Below are 20,602 nucleotides of genomic sequence, written 5' to 3' on the forward strand. Positions count from 1 at the left end.
TAGGAATACGGGACCAAATACTAAACTTTTGACTACTTTAATGCAAATATAAGTGAATTTGTCCCTATACTTTTGGTCCCCTTCAATAGGGGGACTATGTACAAAAAGTGCTCTAATATCTAAACGATTCACCCGATATGGATGAAAATACCCTCAATACAGTTCAATAGTGCCACCCACTGTTAAGTATACCATTTGCTGTAACCATGCACAGTACAATTGCTGGTATACACACGTCTAAAACACTAAAACGCTTATTTTTGTTATTGAAAAAGAGAAAAATGTACTGTCCCTTATCACTGGTATAATAACAAAAGCCACTCAACTCCATTACTATGTAATAACAAAGCTATTATTCTACAGAGGCTGCAGAATAATCTATTCCTGTGGGATTTGTGTATCCACTTTTGGCCTAAAGTAAAAATCGGAATGCATAAAGAACATGAAGTCATGCAAATGCACAAATTATTGACATAGGTAAAGAAAGCATTCAAGCTAATGTTGTCCTATATGCTACAGGTGTGTAGGCCTGATTGGCCTTTTTACATAATAGTAATTACACACCTTTACATTTTGTTCAAAGCCTACCAGTTCAATTAAGAGGACACCATTCCCAACATCAAGTATGACAGCGTCTTCTGGGATTTCCTCTTTTTCCACCCAACCGCAGCACACGGTCCATACTCTCTTCTCCAAACCTTGGGAAATAGAGATGGGGCACAGTACAGAACAATGACAACTGTAACAACTTTGTGACCATAACGTGTCCTTTGTAGCTGGATACTGTAGTAGGTGGTTCACCGGGGCAGTGTTGCAGGCAAATGAACGTAAAGGTTTGTAGGCAAATGAACGTTCAACCCTTCTGAAAACCCCCGATCCAAAGTTGATAGGGCTGCACAGATCAATTCACACTATACACATAATTATCTTTATCATATCTCACGTCTCCAATGTCTTTAAATGTATGCAATTCTCTCTGGTACGCATCATCCCAGCTTTTAAAAACTACTGTATAAGCTAAAGCACCTGTCAAAGTATGAAAAATGTATGCACTCACTAACTGTAAGTCGCTCTGGATAAGAGCGTCTGCTAAATGACTAAAATGTATTCGTCAACTTTCATGTGCACATATTATGTATGTTTTAAATGAGATTAATAGTTAGTCCGCGTAAAGTAAACTATCTGCGTAATCGGTATAATAATACACACCAAATCATACACGCAAAGAGAAGTTTCCCAGGATGTTTACGCCGAGAGGAGCGTGCGTGCAAACGCAGGGGATGGTGGGATAGATGGGGATGTTTTCATCATGGCGGCATCCATTTCGGGCTATACTTTTAGTTCTGTGTGTTATCACAGTGCTAACAGCAACTCTGATCATGTAAGTACCGGGAACATTTTAATGAATTAGAAGAGAGTGCATACATTTGTGTAATTGCAGCTTGGGTGTGTATTTGGTGTGTTTCCCAGTGTCATCTTCCTGTTGCTAGCTAACGTTAGCTAGTAGTTAGCTAGCTACGTGCAATCACTACAGCAGGACATTTGCTAATTTACAACAACATTGATGTATTTATATGTAGCTAATGCTAGTTAGTTGGCTAACAATATTACGAAAATGTGCAATTGCATCACCTGCACATCATGCATTACAAATTAGCTAGCTAACGTTATGTCACCGATAGCACAAGTTGCATATATTGGTTATGTCATCATCAGAAAGGTAGAGCTAGCTACATATATTGTTTTCCGCACTAGCTAGCTGGCTGATGTACTAATCTTGCTAAGTGTTTGTTTTTATTTTTCTATAAAGTAAAGTATTGTGAAGTAATTTATTCTAGCACTGTCACCCCATACCTCGCGAGCTAGCTAGTTGGACAACTAGGAAGTGACTTATGATAAACTTATCAAATCAATCAGCATGCATTCAAGCCACAACAGTTGTTGTTTACCAGTTGATAGAAAACTGGATTGACACCTGTTAGCAAACAGTTGAGAGTCGATGCTGATGTTTCACCTGACATTTGACACATGATTTGATTTGACTGTCTGTAGCCAGAGCTGTGTCAGGCCTCAAACAGTATTTGTTGTATAATTGTAGTATTAGTTATTGTCTTTCTGCCACGTTTTGTCATTAAAAACGACTTTTTGCTCCTACAGGAGGGCTTCCTTTTAGGAGAAGTAAGGCAAGAGGAAACTGTCAACATATGTGATACACAGATCAGCAGTGCTGAACTCCTCCAAGTAGTAGGTAAGGCCTTGGATACCCCATTCATAGAAGCTAACTGCTTTAGCGCCTATTGACAATAGTATCTTCTGACCGGGGGAGTTTTGTTAAAAGCCCTGACGCTTGCTCTAAACTTTAACACGCATCGCTTGCTGTGAGTTTTTGGAAACATAAGGAACGTATCATTCATATCAGCAACAAATAATTTTCAAAAAACAAAAGTTTAAAGCTGCGATATGGAACTTTTGGGGCGACCCGACCAAATTCACAAAGAAATTAGTTGTGTATCTGTCACTCTTGTTGAAAGCAAGTCTAAGAAGTGGTCGATCTGTTCTATGTGCACTATTTCTATACTTTCCGTTCTTAAATTTCATCTTTGCGTCTTTTACTTTCAGTTTTGTACACCAGCTTCAAACATCTGAAAATACAATATTTTTTATTATGGAAAATATATTTCACAGCGGTTTAGATGGTACAATGATTCTCTACACTATACTTGGTTGTTTTGTCACATAAACTGAAATTAGGCAAACTATTAGAATTTTAGCAACCAGGAAATGGCGGAGCGATTTCTGCATAGTGCAGCTTTAACTTACTACACACCTTTTATAGGGTTAGTGTTCCGACACGGCCAAATCTCCATGTTACATCGCTTGTTTACAGAAGACAGACTGAATATATAGCGGCTACCTGTGCTAATTAGCTATCTAGCGTGCTCTGAACACCTGTGTGTAAGCGTAACTGGGGAGGAAGTGTAGTTCATCAACTGGAGGCACAGACAGCTTGTGGATCTGTAGGTGTATATTTTTTGTTGTTGAAATATTCTTTCTTGCTTATATGAAAGATAAAGGGCATATCAGCATATGTTTCGAAAACCGACTTTTCTAAACATTGTTGTTTCGAAAACCGACTTTTCTAAACATTAAAACACAATGTTGGTATTGTAGTTCACATGGAGCCAAAAATGGGCGAATGTAACCGCTGAGAACTTACGGAGAAGAAAGGTTTTCGAGAGCTAGGCTTTGGATAGCCTAACTTTTTGACATGTGAGGACTCAACTCAAAGAAACCGACCTATTTGTTTCCATGCTTGTCTTGACTGAATATGCTCCATGTTACTGTGGAATTCTGTCAGACTGGACTGTCAGGTTTCAGATTAAAAGGAGTGTTTCTTGTTGTTGTTTTTTCTGCTTAAAATTGAAGTCCTTTACAGCAGCTGTTCAATATGTTATCTAGCTAGTCTCTGGGAAATGTGATTTGTACGCAATAATACTGTAGACTGTAGGCTAAAGTCTCAGGATTGTAGTCATCTCAACAACCAAAAAAGAGACTATGCTGTTGCTACATTTTCAGACTTTTAAATGAATGATATATACCCATTGATTCTTGAAGAATATAACCACATGCCTCATAAGCTTAGTTCAGCTGTCGTACCCCATCAGAACCCAAAATATGAGCTGGTTTACTCCTTTGTTTGTTAACAATGTAATTATAAACAAACACTGTATAGCCTCAAAACATGGTTAAAACTATAATCTTTATCATGGATGGTCAGTCCATGTATCCATAGTTCTGTCCATGACTTTGAGATTGGTTACATTTCTCTAGCCTCATCCCTCCGCTGTTTACCAAATCGGTGGCCACTTTATTGTTCGAACTTCAGATTACACCTTTAAAGTGTAGGATGACATAGACTAACATTATATGATGAAGTTTAATAACCATGTATTTGCTGTGTTCTTTTTCAAAACAGAAGTCCACAATCATGAACCTTGTGCACAGCTATTTAGGTAAGATTTTATGTTATTTAAAATTATATGGAATTTGTTGTCTTTAAAGACATTTTGTGACATTATTTTTAATAAAACCGTATTTGAAATGACTGCTTGGTTTATGTGCAAACTATAAAAATTATGGGCTCAAATATAATTAGCCTAGACTAGTGATATATTTCATAAATTCAGTATCCAATCTGAGAGCAAGCTTTGTCTTGATCATGCCATCATGCAAATTGTAGGCAAAATACCGTACAGGACTTCCATTCAACAAATTAGTGATGTAATTGTCAGTGAACAGCAGGTGGCCCCACCCCACCAGAAGTCTTGAGTAATGTAGACCTACAGTGAAAAAATTGATTTTTTTCCCTGCATGTTTTCCCCCACCAGCTTTTATGATTATGCTGGACAAGTCAATGACAAGAATCTTAAGAGAATTCTTAAAGACAGACGGAAGGTGAGTATTTATTGTAGGCCTATTTGTATGCGCATTAGTAGTATTATTGGCTAGTAGTATCTAGCGATAAGTTTGTACATGTAGCTAAAACACTGTCTGTGCATCTTCTAAATTACCCTCTTGTACTTGACCCCCCTGTGTAGAATGTCATCGGCTGGTACAGGTTCAGGAGGAACACGCAGCAGCAGATGTCGTTCAGGGAACAGATCATCCACAAGCAGCTGACCCAGCTCCTGGGCGTGCCCGACCTAGTCTTCCTCCTCTTCAGCTTCATCTCCACAGCCAACAACTCCACACACGCACTGGAGTATTTGCTGTTCAGACCCAACCACAGGTAGGACTACCCACACACAGCTATATGCACGCAGAACCAAACAGCATGCACAAACAGGCTGGTGCATATATTGGCGATGCTGAACAATCCACTCATACAGACACACACTGTACATGAAGTTGGCTGATGAGCCTCCCTCCTCTGTGTTCATTCCCACGCTGTTGCTCACCCTGTGCAGGCAGGTCAATGTATGTGGGAGGCGGATCAGAGCTCGGGTCCATCAAGTGCAGCTCTGTTGCCTTCAGTCTACAAGAGGTGTGCCAGCTTGGAATGAATAATAATTCATTTTTGAACTGACTCACTGTCCTCACAAGGGGAAACCAAAATCTGAATCTGTAATTTGAAAGTGGCCCTTTATTTTCACCTCCTACTAAGGCAACAGAAGGACATGGCTGTTGTCAGTGGCACAGATTCCACAGAGGAGGAGAACAGTAGTGGCCTCTCCTTTGAGCCTTAATGGTTGCTAGTTGTGGAGGCGCCTTGGGTGCATTGGCATATCATTTATAGAAAGTCAGTTCAGATAAATCACACATGGATTAAACAACTATTTCGGGTCTGGCCATTCTATATGTAGGGTCAGATGGATTGCCCAGCGGGAGGTCTGTCTGTAGGGATTAAAGGCTTGTGTGTTGGACTCAAACTGGGGTACTTAAATGCTGCTATGTCCGTGGCTCGAGGGCTCAGAGTGGGTTGGTGGAGGCCTGGAGGGATTGTGTGTGTGGGTGGCACTGGATATCAGCAGATTTCTACAGCTTCTGAACTCTCAACTAGATCTATTGGACCTGAGTATCAGTCAAAGCAATGTAGTAAAATATTGCTGCCCTACATACAAGTTAAAGGTGCCCAGCCATCAATGGGTGTAAAGCATGAAACACACCAAGAATCTCACTGCCGATAGGTACTTATCACAGTGGGAGGCTGTTCCTTCTCTTACTAGAACGAGTGGCACCTGCTGCGTGCCGACCCGGTAGTGACGAACATTCCAATTCTACTTATAGAATCACAATGCTCGTCAGTGGCCAACAACTTGACTTTAAGCCAATCAGAGACAAACCCCCATGTGGGGGAGACAACAAAAAAAATAGGGCATTTTCTCTGTAGGCTACATCCACGGATGAGCCAGTCACACTTAATATGCAATGTAGGCTATGGGATGGTAGCTAGCTAAGTGCACAAACACAATGCATACCACACTAAATACTTCTTCCAAGCTAGCTAACCACTGTAGCTAGTATTTATATTATAATGGATTAGCTAGTTTCCATGAAACGGCTGTCTGTGTTGGCTGCTGAGTTAGTTAGCTAGCTATGTTGTGCTAGCTAGTGAATATGCTAACGTTAGCTAGCTAGCTAAACATTTCAAGTACCGTATGGGTAGTTAAAGCCCAATATGATTGATACATACTGTATAGTGTACATAGTCTACTACTCAGTGGGGAGGGCATGAAAGGCAACAACATCGGGACACAGTGCCCTTCGCTCCCGCTTGACAAACACTACTGTCCGGCAAAGGTTTGTGAAGTAGCTACCTAGTAGTGAATATTAGGATGATGGTCACAGTAAGAACACGCATTCAACGCATGAAGCAACAGTACACCCATCGTGGAGGAACTTATTCAAGAAAGATCAAGTGTAATATATTATAAAAATAAAGCTTACTGGATGGAATATGGGGAAAAATGCACCAAATTATTTGTAATCTTCAACATAGAAATGCTACCAAAAATAATTTACTGAAACTTGTTACAAATGACGGAGCCACCCATGATTCACCAAATTATATTTTGAAAGTAAAGTACTTTAAGCATATGTTTTAGTTTGTCTCCTCCATCTCCACTAACCAACGCTAATTGTATGTAATGTAAAACTAACAGCTTTACAGAAAGACTCATGTGAAGGCCAAATTACAGAGGAGGAACTTCTTGATGCAATTAAAGCCTTTAAGTCCGGGAAAACTCCAGGGCTGGATGGCATTCCATTGGAGGTATACCAAACCTTTTTTTATATACTCAGAGGACCGTTATTAGCATGTTTTAACCACTCCTATATAAAATGGTAGATTATCAGACACTCAACAAGAAGGTCTGATTTCATTATTACTGAAAGAGGATCCAAGTGGTAAATATAAAGATCCAGTCCATTAAAAAAATTGGAGGCCTCTTACACTTCAGTGTTGTGATGCAAAAATTCTAGCAAAATGCATAGCTCATAGAATTTAAAGGTATTGTCGGATAATATTCATTCTAATCAGACATGTTTTTTACATGGACAATACATTGGAGATAATATAAGACAAGTACTGGAAACCATAGAACACTGAAAAATCTGGGAAACCAGGTCTGCTGTTCATAGCTGACTTTGAAAAGGTTTTTGATAAAGTACAACTGGAGTTTATATATAAATTCCTGGAATATTTCCATTTTGGAGAATTTGAGAAAATGGGTTAAAGTTATGTGTAGTAACCCTATGTGTAAAATAGTAAATAATGGCTACTTCTCAAAGTTTTAAACTGTCAAGAGAAGTAAAACAAGGTTGTGCACTATCGGCATATCTATTTAGTATTGCCGTCAATGTTAGCTGTTAAAATCAGATCCAACAGTAATATCAAGGGGTTAGAAATCCAGGGCTTAAAAACAAAGGTGTCATTGATGATTCATGTTTTCTTTTAAATCCACAATTTGGATCCCTCCACAGTCTCATAGAGGAACTACATACTTTTTCTAACCTCTCTGGATTAAAACCAAATTATGATAAGTGTACTATATTATGTATTGGATCACAAACAAATATAACTTTTACATTACCGTGTAGTTTACCAATAAAATGCTCTGACGGTGATGTGGACATACTCGGTATACATATCCCGAAAGAAGGAAATTATCTCACTCCAATACATTTTTATTGCTAACATGGAAAGGAAAATACCTGTCTATTTGTGGAAATATCACCCTGATTTAACTCTTTAGTCATATCCCAGTTGACCTATTTGCTTATGGTATTGCTTACACATAGCGACCTGTTTTTTAAATTATATGAGCAAAAACATTTCCATTTTATTTGGAATGGCAAGCCAGACAAAATTAAAAGGGCCTATTTATATAATGAATATGAATTCGGAGGGCAGAAATGATGAAATATTAAAGCATTAGACCTCTCACTAAAGGCGTCAGTTATACTTAAATCCGAACTGGTTCTCTAGCAAATGAGTAAGAATGTCTCACCCCATGTTCAAGAATTGCCTTTTTCCCTTTATTCAGATTACAACCGCTCACTTTCGGTTATTTGAAAATTAAATCATCTCCAAAATATTGCTATTTTTAAAACAAGCCATAGAAAGTTGGTTGCAATTTCAGTTTAATCCACCAGAAAAGACAGAACAAATAATACAACAAATATTGTGGTTAAACTCAAATATACTAATTGATAAAAAAATAACTGTTCATTCGTTTACTCCAATTAGGGGAGGGGTAATAATAAAAAATAATAATATGCCATTTAGCAGACGCTTTTATCCAAAGCGACTTACAGTCATGCGTGTATACATATTATTTTTTTGTGTATGGGTGGTCCCTGCGATCGAACCCACTACCCTGGCGTTACAAGCGCCGTGCTCTACCAGCTGAGCTACAGAGGACCACGTAATAGGGTTAGTGGAAAATAACAAAGGAAAATATATTTTAAAAGATGTGTGTGTGTATATATACATGTATGTGTATATGTACAGTACCAGTCAAGTTTGGACACACCTACTCATTCCAGGGGTTTTCTTAATTTTTACTATTTTCTACATTGTAGAATAATATTGAAGACATCAAAAACTGAAATAACACATATGGAATCATGTGGTAACCAAAAAGGTGTTAAACAAATCAAAATATATTTTATATTTGAGATTCTTCAAATGGCCACCCTTTGCCTTGATGACAGCTTTGCACACACTTGGCATTCTCTTAACCAGCTTCTTGAGGTAGTCACCTGGAATGCATTTCAATTAACAGGTGTTAATTGTGGAATTTCTTTCCTTCTTAATGCGTTTGAGCCAATCAGTTGTGTTGTGACAAGGTAGGGGTGGTATACAGAAGATTGCCCTATTTGGTAAAAGACCAAGTCCATATTATGGCAAGAACAGCTCAAATAAGCAAAGCGAAATGACAGTCCATCATTACTTTAAGACATGAAGGTCAATCAATACGGAACATTTCAAGAACTTTGAAAGTTTCTTCAAGTGCAGCCGCAAAAGCCATCAAGCGTTATGATGAAACTGGCTCTCATGAGGACCGCCACAGGAAAGGAAGACCCAGAGTTACCTCTGCTGCAGAGGAAAAGTTAATTAGAGTTACCAGCCTCAGAAATCGGCAATTAACTGCATCTCAGATTGCAGCCCAAATAAATGCTTCACTGAGTTCAAGTCACAGAAACTTCTCAACATCAACTGTTCAGAGGAGACTGCGTGAATCAGTCCTTCATGATCGAATTGCTGCAAAAAAAACACTACTAAACGACACCAATAAGAAGAAGAGACTTGCTTGGGCCAAGAAACACGAGCAATGGACATTAGACCGGTGGAAATCTGTCCTTTGGTCTGATGAGTCCAAATTTGAGATTTTTGGTTCCAACCGCCGTGTCTTTGTGAGACACAGAGTAGGTGAACGGATGATCTCCGTATATGTGGTTCCCACCGTGAAGAATGGAGGAGGAGGTGTGATGTTGTGGTGGTGCTTTGCGGGTGACACTGTCAGTTATTTATTTAGAATTCAAGGCACACTTAACCAGCATGGCTACCACAGCATTCTGCAGCGATACGCCAGTCCCACTAAGCCCAAACCAGATGGGATATCATTTGATTTTTAACAGGACAATGACCCAAAACACACCTCCAGGCTGTGTAAGGGCTATTTGACAAAGAAGGAGAGTGATGGAGTGCTGCATCCAGGGGCGGTGTGTTCAATAGGGCGATATGGGCGACGCACTGCCAAACGGGAAAAGGAAGGGATTTTTTTTCTAATCAATTATATCACGGCAACAGTAGTTATCAGTGTTGTAATCTAGACGTCTGATCTGCCACAGTGCCACTAAATGTCCAATCAGGCTAAAGTCGTGCTTCAAATGGCCCCCCCTTTTGGGGCGATTTCAGTCAGGTTGAAAATCGCCCAGAAGTCTGTCATAGACTCCCATGTAAAATCTATTTTTTCAAATATCAGAGCTTTCAATACAATCTCTATGGGTTTCTGAGGGCTTGCACTTACGCGCTTTCGTCATACGTAACATAACCATGAACGTAACTAAGAAAAGAGCGGGTAGCCTCGTCAATCAATTCACTACTACTATCAAAATGGCTAGGCTTCAGTGCAACTCGATTGTGTCTTTGAAAGAAGTTCCTTTTGTCGCCGAACAAATGAAGATAAATTGGCAACGAAACAATTAGGACCTCCCAGACCAAATTTAATAATTCAACAGGTTTCTACTAAAGGGGGAAGTCCTACACCCGAGGATTTTCCAAAAATTGGTACGAACGAAAAACCTGGCTAGCAGGCTGCGATGTAGCTAATGCAGTCTTCTGCTACCCCCTGCTTACTCTTTCACCCTGAAGGCGGCACGGCAGACAGCACCGCTTGGACAGCGACTGGTGTGTAACGGACATGCACCATCTTTCAGGAAAGATTAAGAAACATGAGCTGTCAAAGACCCACATGGATAGCTGTTTGAGATTGTCTGCTTTGGGGAGAGTGAACATTCCCACTCAACTGGATGAGGGATACAGGCTAGCTGTCCGCCGCCACAACGATGAGGTTAGTGTTGATAATCACAAGTTTACTGGAGAACTGAAACTGACAAGGCTGACAAGATAGGACCCTTTTGTCCATTGTTATTGGATAGGAACAGAACTTATAACCAGCTCCTGACCTAAATAGATCTTAGCACAACATTTTACTCAACATATCATATTCCATATTCACTATAACAAATATATTTACTACGACATTAGCAAGAACCGCCACATCCTCAGCCGGCTAATCCAGTGTGTGAAGTTTTGCGGAGTGTTTGAGTTAGCTTTGCGAGGCAAAGATGAAACTGAGGGCTCCACCAACCCTGGTAAGCCAACACTTTTGAGATCAGTCAATAAATGCTTCTGGTATTGACTTATATGCTGCCCCTGTCTTCATGTTGTTGCTGGACATATCTTTTTTAAAATGTGTGTAGGTCACCTAAATCATCAGAAAAATTGCCCCCCCTGAGAATTTTTTCAGGAGCCGCCACTGGCTGCATCAGATCACCTGTCCTCCACAATCACCCAACCTCAATCCAATTGAGATGGTTTGGGGTGAGTTGGACCGCAGAGTGACGGAAAAGCAGCCAACAAGTGCTCAGAATATGTGGGAACTCCTTCAAGACTGTTGAAAAAGCATTCCAGGTGACTATCTCATGAAGCTGGTTGAGAGAATGCCAAGAGTGTGCAAAGCTGTCAAGTCAAAGGGCTACTTTGAAGAATCTCAAATATAAAATATATTGTGATTTGTTTAGCACTTTCTTGGTTACTACATGATTCCATATGTGTTATTTCATAGTTTTGATGTCTTCACTATTATTCTACAATGTAGAAAATAGTAAAAATAAAGAAAAAAACTTTAGTAGCTGTGTCAACTTTTGACTGGTACTGTATACTTACAAAAAATATATGGGGTTTGGAAATGATGCGGACAATTACATTGATGGAAGCTACATTCTATCTGCAATATTAAAGCTGATCTCCCCCCCTCCAATACTTTTAGTCAAATACAATCGGCAATTTTATAACTGAAAATGTACAATTATTTGTGTAAAACTAAAAGTGAAATATGACTCGGACTCATCCTCTCACTTCAAAACAGAAGTCCAAACTCTTGCGGTACGGTAGCTCAATGTACGGCAGTTGCCTGGTAAGAAACTGAATTTTAAAAAACACAGCTCAATCAAAACAGTCTAACCTATAGCAGAGCGCTTTCAACATACCCACTCCTTTCCACACGCCCACTACTTTCCTTTTGACACACCCACTAGCACATACTCCGGTCGCCATATTGGGAGGCAGCTACCCCCTTCTCAAACATTTTGCTATAGTCTGGCACTGGCAGTACGGGATTATGGAGAGTGAATTAAATTGTTTCTTCGTCATCTTGCTAGATAGTAATCTAGCTGTGGCCATCTGGCTAGTATCAACAAGGGCTTTCTACAAAATAGCAACATTAGCGCAGATAGCTTGGAATTTAGACCATAAGCAATATGCACGGATATGCATTGCCAAACAACGCTACTGCCGCCTTCTGGTTTGGAGTATTTAAACAAGGCTGAGTGGCTAACGACTTCCAGGTCTTTGCTGTGTGAACACAAAAGAGACTGCCGACACTCTGTTCAGAGGTGCTAAGTACTGTCGGCAGGCAAACGTTTGACAATCCAACCGGTGTGTCTGAGCTTTAAGGGTATTTTGGGCTAGACTGCCTGTAGTGTATTATCAGACTAACTCTGGTTCCACCCAGCAGGTACAACCAAAGGGTGACCCTCCACATCCCCAACCTGGGCACCACCAGCCAGCAGGAATACAAAGTCTCCTCTGTCCCCAACACCTCACTCAACTATGCCAAGGTCATCAAAGAGCACGGGTGAGTGTTTCCCACATATAGGCCCTGTCAAGTAGTTAATTTTTTTGTATTGAGAATCATGTGTTGATGGAAATGGGATGTGCTGTATGTTTTGCAGGGCTGAATTCTTTGACAAAGACGGTGTGATGAAGGATATCAGAACAATTTTTCAAGTCTACGGTGCACTACAAGATAGAGTGCAAGTGAGTTTACTGCATGCAAATGTGCTATTCATACCCTTCAAGTGACATACTATACTTGGATAAAAAGTAATGTGGTGTTTTGGTTGACACCATAGCTACAGTGCATTTGGAAAGTATTCAGACCCCTTTACTTTTTCCACAGTTTGTTACGTTACAGCCTTTTTCTAAAATGGATTAAATACAAATATATCCTCATCAATCTACACACAGTATTCCATAATGACAAAGTGAAAACAGGTTTTTAGAAATGTTTGCGAATGTATAAAATAAACTGATACCTTATTTAGATAAATATTCAGACCCTTTGCTATAAGACTCGAAATTGAGCTCAGGTGCATCCTGTTTCCATTGATCATCCTTGAACTGTTTCTACAACTTGATTGGAGTCCACATGATTTGGAAAGGCACACACCTGTCTATATAAGGTCCCACAGTTGACAGTGCAATTTCAGAGCAAAAACCAAGCCATAAGGTCGAAGGAATTGTCCGTAGAGCTCCGAGACAGGATTGTGTCCAAAACATTTCTGCAGCATTGAAGGTCCCCAAGAACACAGTGGCCTCCATCATTCTTAAATGGAATAAGTTTGGAACCACCAAGACTCTTCCTAGAGCTGGCCGCCCTACCAAACTGAGAAATCGGGGGAGAAGGGCCTTGGTCAGGGAGGTGTCCAAGAAAACGATGGTCACTCTGACAGAGCTCCAGAGTTCCTCTGTGGAGATGGGAGAACCTTCCAGAAGGACAACCATCTCTGCAGCACTCCACCAATCAGGCCTTTATGGTAGAGTGGCCAGATGGAAGCCACTCCTCAGTAAAAGGCACATGACAGCCTGCTTGGAGTTTGCCAAAAGGCACATAAAGGACTCTCAGACCATGAGAAAGAAGTTTCTCTGGTCTGATGAAACCAAGATGTAACTCTTTGGCCTGAATGCCAAGCGTCACATCTGGAGGAAACCTGCCACCATCCCTACGGTGAAGCATGGTGGTGGCAGCATCATGCTGTGGGGATGTTGTTCAGCGACAGGGACTGGGAGACTAGTCAGGATCGAGGGAACGATGAACGGAGCAAAGTACAGAGAGATCCTTGATGAAAACCTGCTCCAGAGCGCTCAGGACCTCAGACTGGGGCGAAGGTTCACCTTCCAACAGGACAACGGCCATAAGCACACAGCCAAGACAATGCAGGCTTCGGGACAAGTATCTGAAATCCATAGATTAGGGCCTAATGAATTTATTTCAACTGACTGATTTCCTTATATGAACTGTAACTCAGTAAAATCTTTGAAATTATTGTATGTTACGTTTATATTTTTGTTCAGTATAAATAAATAGTGGTATGATTCTTGATTGCTTTTTCAGGCTGTATGTGGAGAGGTAGAGCAGAGTGAACGCGTGAAAGAGAAAGTCCAGGAGGAGGTGAACAAACTCAAACAGCAAATTGCTCTCAGGAAACGAAAATCTGCGGAGGCGGAGAGAAGTATGTAACTTAATTGGGTTTGAATTTGACTGCTCTGACCATCTCATTCTCTCTTGAAATTGATTAATGTATCAATTATCCTCTCCCTGTAACCATATCTGGGGAGGTGTTTTACGTGGTATTAAGCAAATATATTTAATTTCTTTAAGAAACCAGGACGTTCTTTGTTTCTTATTGACCCGCCGTTTAATCTTAGCCTGGTTGTCTATTCCTTTACTTTAGGACTCCCTGAACCATGTCCTACTCCTGAGGAGAACTCTGAGCCCCCGGAGACCTCCCTCCTGTCCAGGGTGGTTTTCCACACCCCATCCACCCCCGAGCGGCCTGGTCCCTCTGCAAATCCCCCTTCCTACGCAGACCTCCTCTCCTTGCAGGATGACTCGCTCCTCCCCTCCTCGTCCTCCCCTACCAGTGCTGCGCTGCTTCCCCGTCCCCAAGCTGTGGGCTCTCCAGGCCACCCTTCTCCCAGTCCTCTGGGTCTGGGCCTCAGTGCGGGCCCCAGCCCTGGTCCTAGCCCCAGTACGCCCTACCTGGGGAACGGGGACGGATCCAGCTCTGACTCCCTGGACAGACAGGCTGCAGGGCAAGAGGATGATGATGATGATGATGAGGACAGCAGTGAGTATGAGAACCTTGTGAGCGAGGTGGCACAGTTGCCCCTGGTTACTGCCAGTGTGTTGGCGCAGGGCCACCCAGCTGCCCTCAGTCCAGATGGCGATGCCTCAGTCTGTGGCTCACAGACTTCGTAGACGCCAGCCATGGGGACACAATTAACTGACACACTGGGAGAGGATGGCGTCCCAACCAATCAAAGATAATAGTCTATATTACAGAGGAAGTACCAGCCTTGAAAATAAAAGGCATGCGCAGGTGGTATATTCCACTGTGTATTTCTGTTCACTTTTAGTTTGATCTCCATTCTGGGGGGTAATGTCATGCTTCATGGGCTATACTTTTCTGTCTAGCGTGGAAAAGCTAGTCAGTTGGAGCCTGGCTGCCTCCAATGGATGTGTTTGATTTAGAGACTGAGGAGGTTATAACGGAATGAACGCCAACCGGTTTGTCCGACCTCTCCGTACGCATAGACTCATTCCGCTCGTCCTGGATCATGCTGTGTCACATCTGCATCATCAGCTTTGAGCATCCAATTGTACCATTACCTCTTGCACTATTTTTGCCTTTTAAAAATGTATTTAAGACAAGCAAAGGGAAAGTGTTCTGCGGCCTTCAAACTTTTATTTTTAGTGAGACAGGTGAGTGGTTATCTTTTTTCTTTCCTTTTTTGTTGTTGCTTATTACAAATAAATAATATATATGTATGTACAGTTGAAGTCGGAAGTTTACATACACCTTAGCCAAATACATTTAAACTCTGTTTTTCATAATTCCTGACATTTAATCGTAGTAAAATTGCCATGTCTTAGGTCAGTTAGGATCACCACTTTATTTTAAGAATGTGAAATGTCAGACTAATAGTAGAGAGAATGATTTATTTCAGCTTTTATTTATTTCATCACATTCCCAGTGGGTCAGAAGTTTACATGCACTCAATTAGTATTTGGTAGCATTGCCTTTAAATGGCAAACTTGGGTCAAATGTTTCGGGTATCCTTCCACAAGCTTCCCACAATAAGTTGGGTGAATTTTGGCCCATTCCTCAGGACAGAGCTGGTGTAACTGAGTCAGGTTTGTAGGCCTTGCTCCACACGCTTTTTCAGTTCTGGCCACAAATGTTCTATAGGATTGAGGGCAGGGCTTTGTGATGGCCACTCCAATACTTTGACTTTGTTGTCCTTAAGGCATTTTGCCACAACTTTGGAAGAATGCTTGGGGTCATTGTTCATTTGGAAGACCCATTTGCGAACAAGCTTTAACTTCCTGACTGATGTCTTGAGATGTTGCTTCAATATATCCACATAATCTTCCTTCCTTCCTCATGATGCCATCTATTTTGTGAAGTGCACCAGTCCCTCCTGCAGCAAAGCACCCCCACAGCGTGATGCTGCCACCCCCGTGCTTCACGGTTGGGATGGTGTTCTTCGGCTTGCAAGCTACCCCCTTTATCCTCCAAACATAACGATGGTCATTATGGCCAAACAGTTCTATTTTAGTTTCATCAGACCAGAGGACATTTCTCCAAAAAGTAAGATCTTTGTCCCCATGTGCAGTTGCAAACCATAGTCTGGCTTTTTTATAGCGGTTTTGGAGCAGTGGCTTCTTCCTTGCTGAGTGGCCTTTCAGGTTATGTCGATATAGGACTCATTTTACTGTGGATATAGATGCTTTTGTACCTGTTTCCTCCAGCATCTTCACAAGGTCCTTTGCTGTTGTTCTGGGATTGATTTGCACTATTCGCACCAAAGTACGTTCATCTCTAGGAGTCAGAATGCGTCTCGTTCCTGAGCGGTATGATGGCTGCGTGGTCCCATGGTGTTTATACTTGCGTACTATTGTTTGTACAGATGAACGTGGTACCTTCAGGTATTTGGAAATTGCTCCCAAGGATGAACCAGACTTGTGGAGGTCTACAATTTCTTTTGATTTTCCCATGATGTCAAGCAAAGAGGCACTGAGTTTGAAGGTAGGCCTTGAAATACATCCACAGGTACACCTCCAATTGACTCAATTGATGTCAATTAGCCCATCAGATGCTTCTAAAGCCATGACATCATTTTCTGGGATTTTCCAAGCTGTTTAAAGGCACAGTCAACTTAGTGTATGTAAACTTCTGACCCACTAGAATTGTGATACAGTGAAATAATCTGTCTGCACAAAGTAGATGTCCTAACTGACTTGCCAAAACTATAGTTTGTTAACAAGACATTTGTCGAGTGGTTGAAAAGCCAGTTTTAATGACTCCAACCTAAGTGTATGTAAACCTCAGACTTCAACTGTATGTGTAAGCTATAGTTTCATCAGTCTGCACGGTTCTGAAACTCTACTTTGAGCTGTCTTTATTAGGATTGAATTTCCTTTAACAGTCAATGTATTTTATGAATCATGCGGTTGCCTATTTAGATGACAAAGAATCAAAATTTTGATCAGTTTTACTTTGCCACTACTATTATGGGTGCTTATATTATTTTTAGGACAAAATAACATCTGTTACCCAGAGTCAGGAACTCGTGGATACCATTGTTATGTCTCTGCGTGCAGTATGAAAGAAGTTAGTTTCACGAGCCAATGCTAACTAGCGTTAGCGCAATGACTAGAAGTCTACGGGTACACTAGCATATGAAAAATGGTATCCACGAGTTCTTCTGACTATGGGTGAGTATAAAAACCAGATTCTCCCAGTATCCCTATTTAATGTCACTCGATGTCTCATTTTTCTTAAATATCACTGAAACTATGCGCTTTGCTGCACATAACACATTTAGCTGATTTCGTTATTGTGCTTTACCAATACTGTTCAGTTGTGCCACCTGAGCAGAGCTAGCTCAGCTTTTGTGCATTGTATGGAGTTGACAGGGAGGAAACACAACGTACTCTAGTTTTACTAACCAGACAACGCTGCTGCATCAGAGCTACCACTAAACAAGAAGCTGTGCATCTACATAAACCTGTCTGCTTCTTTCACCTCATGTCCTTGCACTGCTGGTTTTCTCCATTACTGCCGAGTACTGAAACTGACTAGAATGGCTTCTCCCAAGGTGATTCTGATGGAACGTTTTCCCCCATGTAGTGTGTAGCTATACGTTACAGCCTTGGAACAAGACATCTCCTGCCTGTCTTGTCAACACCAATAGACCTCACACTCTCAAAGCTGATTGGGCTGAATGTGTATGGACCTTGAAAATGTGACAAAAATGACCTCCATTCAGAGTCCAGTGCCTTCCATTTTGACAGTTACATGGGCTGGTAACTACACACACAATGCAAGCGACTGGAAAGAAGAAAGGTTGTTCCGATTGTGGTCAGAGTATCCTTCAAGCCTTGTATATATTTGTAATGTCCTGTTGTGCCCTGCTTTCCCCACATCTCATTTGGTTCATATTCGGTTGTTTGTCACTTTGGATGGGTACTGTTCGAAACCAACTTTGCAGTAGACTTGCTTCTTTGATCCTTAAAACAATCCCAATACTGCTGTTTGGAACTGGAATAACATCATAGTGAGAAGAAACCCCATACACAGACGGAGAGAGAGGTCTGAGCTTATGAGTCAAGCCCAAAGCGATGCGTGAGTGACATACATTTAGAGATGGGCCAGTAAATTTTTAGAGATAAGCTAGTGACAAGGGGAGGTTGAGTGACTTAAGTTAATGTAGGGGACCTTGCACGTTCTAGGCAGATATAATGACACAGCTAAATTATCGATAGATGTATTTAAGCACTGGGAACTGAAGGACATTTAGCATGATAATGTGCAAGCAATAGTTAACAAATTGTCCAGAAGGGATGTAGGGAAGAGCTTTACCATGTAAACCAGTTTTTGCTCATTACTGTAGCCAGCTTTTCTCATTTACAGCCCAAGTTGTATTTATTGTATGTCGCTTTTTCTGCCTTAGGGTCAACTAGCTTTCCTTCATCACTCAGCCATACTGTGTAATGTCAACTCATAGCTTGGTGGACTGGTACTCTAATTAGTTTTTTGACATATTAATCACTGAAAAACAAAGTCACACAAACGATTATAATGACAAGATCGAGAAAGGAGTCATTTCCACTTGAGCACTGGAATAAACAATGGGAGTTTAGAACAAGTAATCAATAATGAATGTACACTGTACAGTATATAGGAGGTTGTAGCATTCAAACAACACTTATTTATGAGCATCTCAGTCAGGATGGAAGTGGCTGGCAGGAGAGGAGGGTGAAAGCACTCTAACAACACGGTTTGGCCCATAGCTGGAAGTGGCCCCTGAGAGCCTGCAACTTCTCCCTGAAGTGCAAAGTCCCATCACATTCCTGATGTCTGAACATGTCTGTATGATAGGCGGGACAGGAATACGCCAAGCTCTTTTGATCACTGTTCTCGTTTTTAATTGGGGTGTAATTAAAGAGACATGCTTATTTGGTTTGCAGAGTCATTTGTTCTCGGTTTCTGACCACTTATTTGAGAACAGAGCCGAGGGTTGTCCAGTAAGACCAACTGTTAACAATTACCATCTCTCACTTGGCTTGGACTGAAATACATGCCGGTACTCGTTTTGGGTGGCGGTACGTTTTTTTTTTTTTTGAGAGACTCCCAGACGCATCGCCAGTATGTCCCCCAACACCAAGCTGATTGGGGTGGTGTGTTACCCAGTCACCAGGGCCATCTCAGACTACACACAGACTCTGTCCAAGAAGCCGGACATCCCCACCTTCAAGGAGCTGGCCTTCTGGAGCCAGGGTCTGGTAGACACCTCATGGAATGCTATCCGTATAGGGATGAACATCCTCCACCTAGAGAACTGGCTGCAGTACTTTCGCCTCTCCCAGATCCACTTTGTGAAGGGCGAGCGGCTGATCACGGACCTGGCGGGGGAGCTGGGCCGCATCCAGGACTTCTTGGGTCTCAAATGCATCATCACAGACAAGCACTTCAACTGAACCAAAGGCTTCCCTTGCCTGAAGAAACAGGAGAGTAGCAGCCAGCCCCGCTGCCTGGGCAAGGTCAAGGGTAGAACTTGTGCAGATAGGCCAGGAAGTCATCAAGCAGCTCTGGGACTTTTATAGGCCGTTTATTATCAAATTCTATGAGATGGTGGGACAAGACTTCAGGTGGGATTGAGAATCTGATTATTGAAATGGATACCTCAGTGGAGTCATTCGAATGAGGACACCAAGTAAATCCAATTTCTCTTCATGTTTGAAAATACAATGCGAGTTTAACAAGGTGTGTGTAATCTGCCTCTAACTTTAAAACCTTTGATATAACTTCCTAGTTCCTACTTTAACATCATGCCTGTTTTGTTCACCAAATAAAATAAAAATATATGCTGCCATGCCATTTAATCTCACAATTAGTATTTGTCATACACTGAATTGTGTTTCTTCACAAAGTCCTGTTACTTTTACAACACTTTACCATGTCAATCGTTCCAACACAATGGACAACAATAGAGTATAGCTGAGATTTGTTGTAACATGTCTATCCTATGCTACACTATATATACAAATGTATGTGGACACCCCTTCAAATTAGTGTATTCTGCTATTTCAGCCACACCCGTTGCTGACAGGTGTATAGAATCGAGCACACAGTGCCAGTACTGTTTATATTTAGGTGCAGGAGCTACACAATACTTTTGAGCTAATATTCTATAAGAGGAACAGGAGCTCAAGCAGTAGAACATTTGAGGTGCTGGTATTCAGCTCCGGTAGGCTCCTGCCCAAGTCAAGAGATTGCATGTATTTTTTAAGGAAATCATAAGAGCAAATATATTTTATCCATATGGTATTTATTTGAGCAAATATATTTTATCCATATGGTATTTATTTGAACAAATATAGTTTATCCATATGGTATTTATTGCCATAAAACTTTTTAAAAGTTGTTAAAGAGAATTTCTAATCTAAGTGGCAGAGAACATTTG

At 41.2% G+C, this 20,602-nt stretch overlaps 1 protein-coding gene and 1 pseudogene across 2 annotated transcripts; both read left to right on the plus strand.

Moving 5' to 3' along the window:
* The first annotated feature begins 1,267 nt into the window (after nucleotides 1–1,267).
* LOC121553398 (BRISC complex subunit Abraxas 2-like) lies at nucleotides 1,268–15,420 on the plus strand. Of its 2 annotated transcripts, none has more exons than XM_041866472.2 (9): nucleotides 1,268–1,381; nucleotides 2,158–2,248; nucleotides 3,977–4,013; nucleotides 4,389–4,455; nucleotides 4,599–4,789; nucleotides 12,303–12,425; nucleotides 12,523–12,607; nucleotides 13,965–14,082; nucleotides 14,305–15,420. In XM_041866472.2, exons 1-9 carry the CDS (start codon nucleotides 1,310–1,312, stop codon nucleotides 14,829–14,831), a joined length of 1,311 nt encoding a protein of 436 aa, XP_041722406.1. In that variant the 5' UTR covers nucleotides 1,268–1,309; the 3' UTR covers nucleotides 14,832–15,420. The 2 variants fall into 2 exon arrangements, with proteins under 2 accessions (XP_041722406.1, XP_041722407.1); XM_041866473.2 differs by having other exon boundaries at nucleotides 12,306–12,425.
* A 1,927-nt stretch (nucleotides 15,421–17,347) lies between these two features.
* On the plus strand, nucleotides 17,348–20,005 carry LOC121553531 (annotated as a pseudogene).
* Nucleotides 20,006–20,602: the final 597 nt, after the last annotated feature.

The sequence above is a fragment of the Coregonus clupeaformis genome, chromosome 37 (assembly GCF_020615455.1).
Source record: "Coregonus clupeaformis isolate EN_2021a chromosome 37, ASM2061545v1, whole genome shotgun sequence".
Classification (NCBI taxonomy): domain Eukaryota; kingdom Metazoa; phylum Chordata; class Actinopteri; order Salmoniformes; family Salmonidae; genus Coregonus; species Coregonus clupeaformis.

Excerpts from the sequence above, each read along its gene's own strand:
- LOC121553398 (XM_041866472.2), top strand. The coding sequence starts at position 1,310 with ATGGCGGCATCCATTTCGGGCTATACTTTTAGTTCTGTGTGTTATCAC. Across the intron at positions 1,382-2,157 it reads CTAACAGCAACTCTGATCAT|GAGGGCTTCCTTTTAGGAGA; the intron begins GTAAGTACCGGG and ends TTGCTCCTACAG. Across the intron at positions 12,426-12,522 it reads AAGGTCATCAAAGAGCACGG|GGCTGAATTCTTTGACAAAG; the intron begins GTGAGTGTTTCC and ends TATGTTTTGCAG.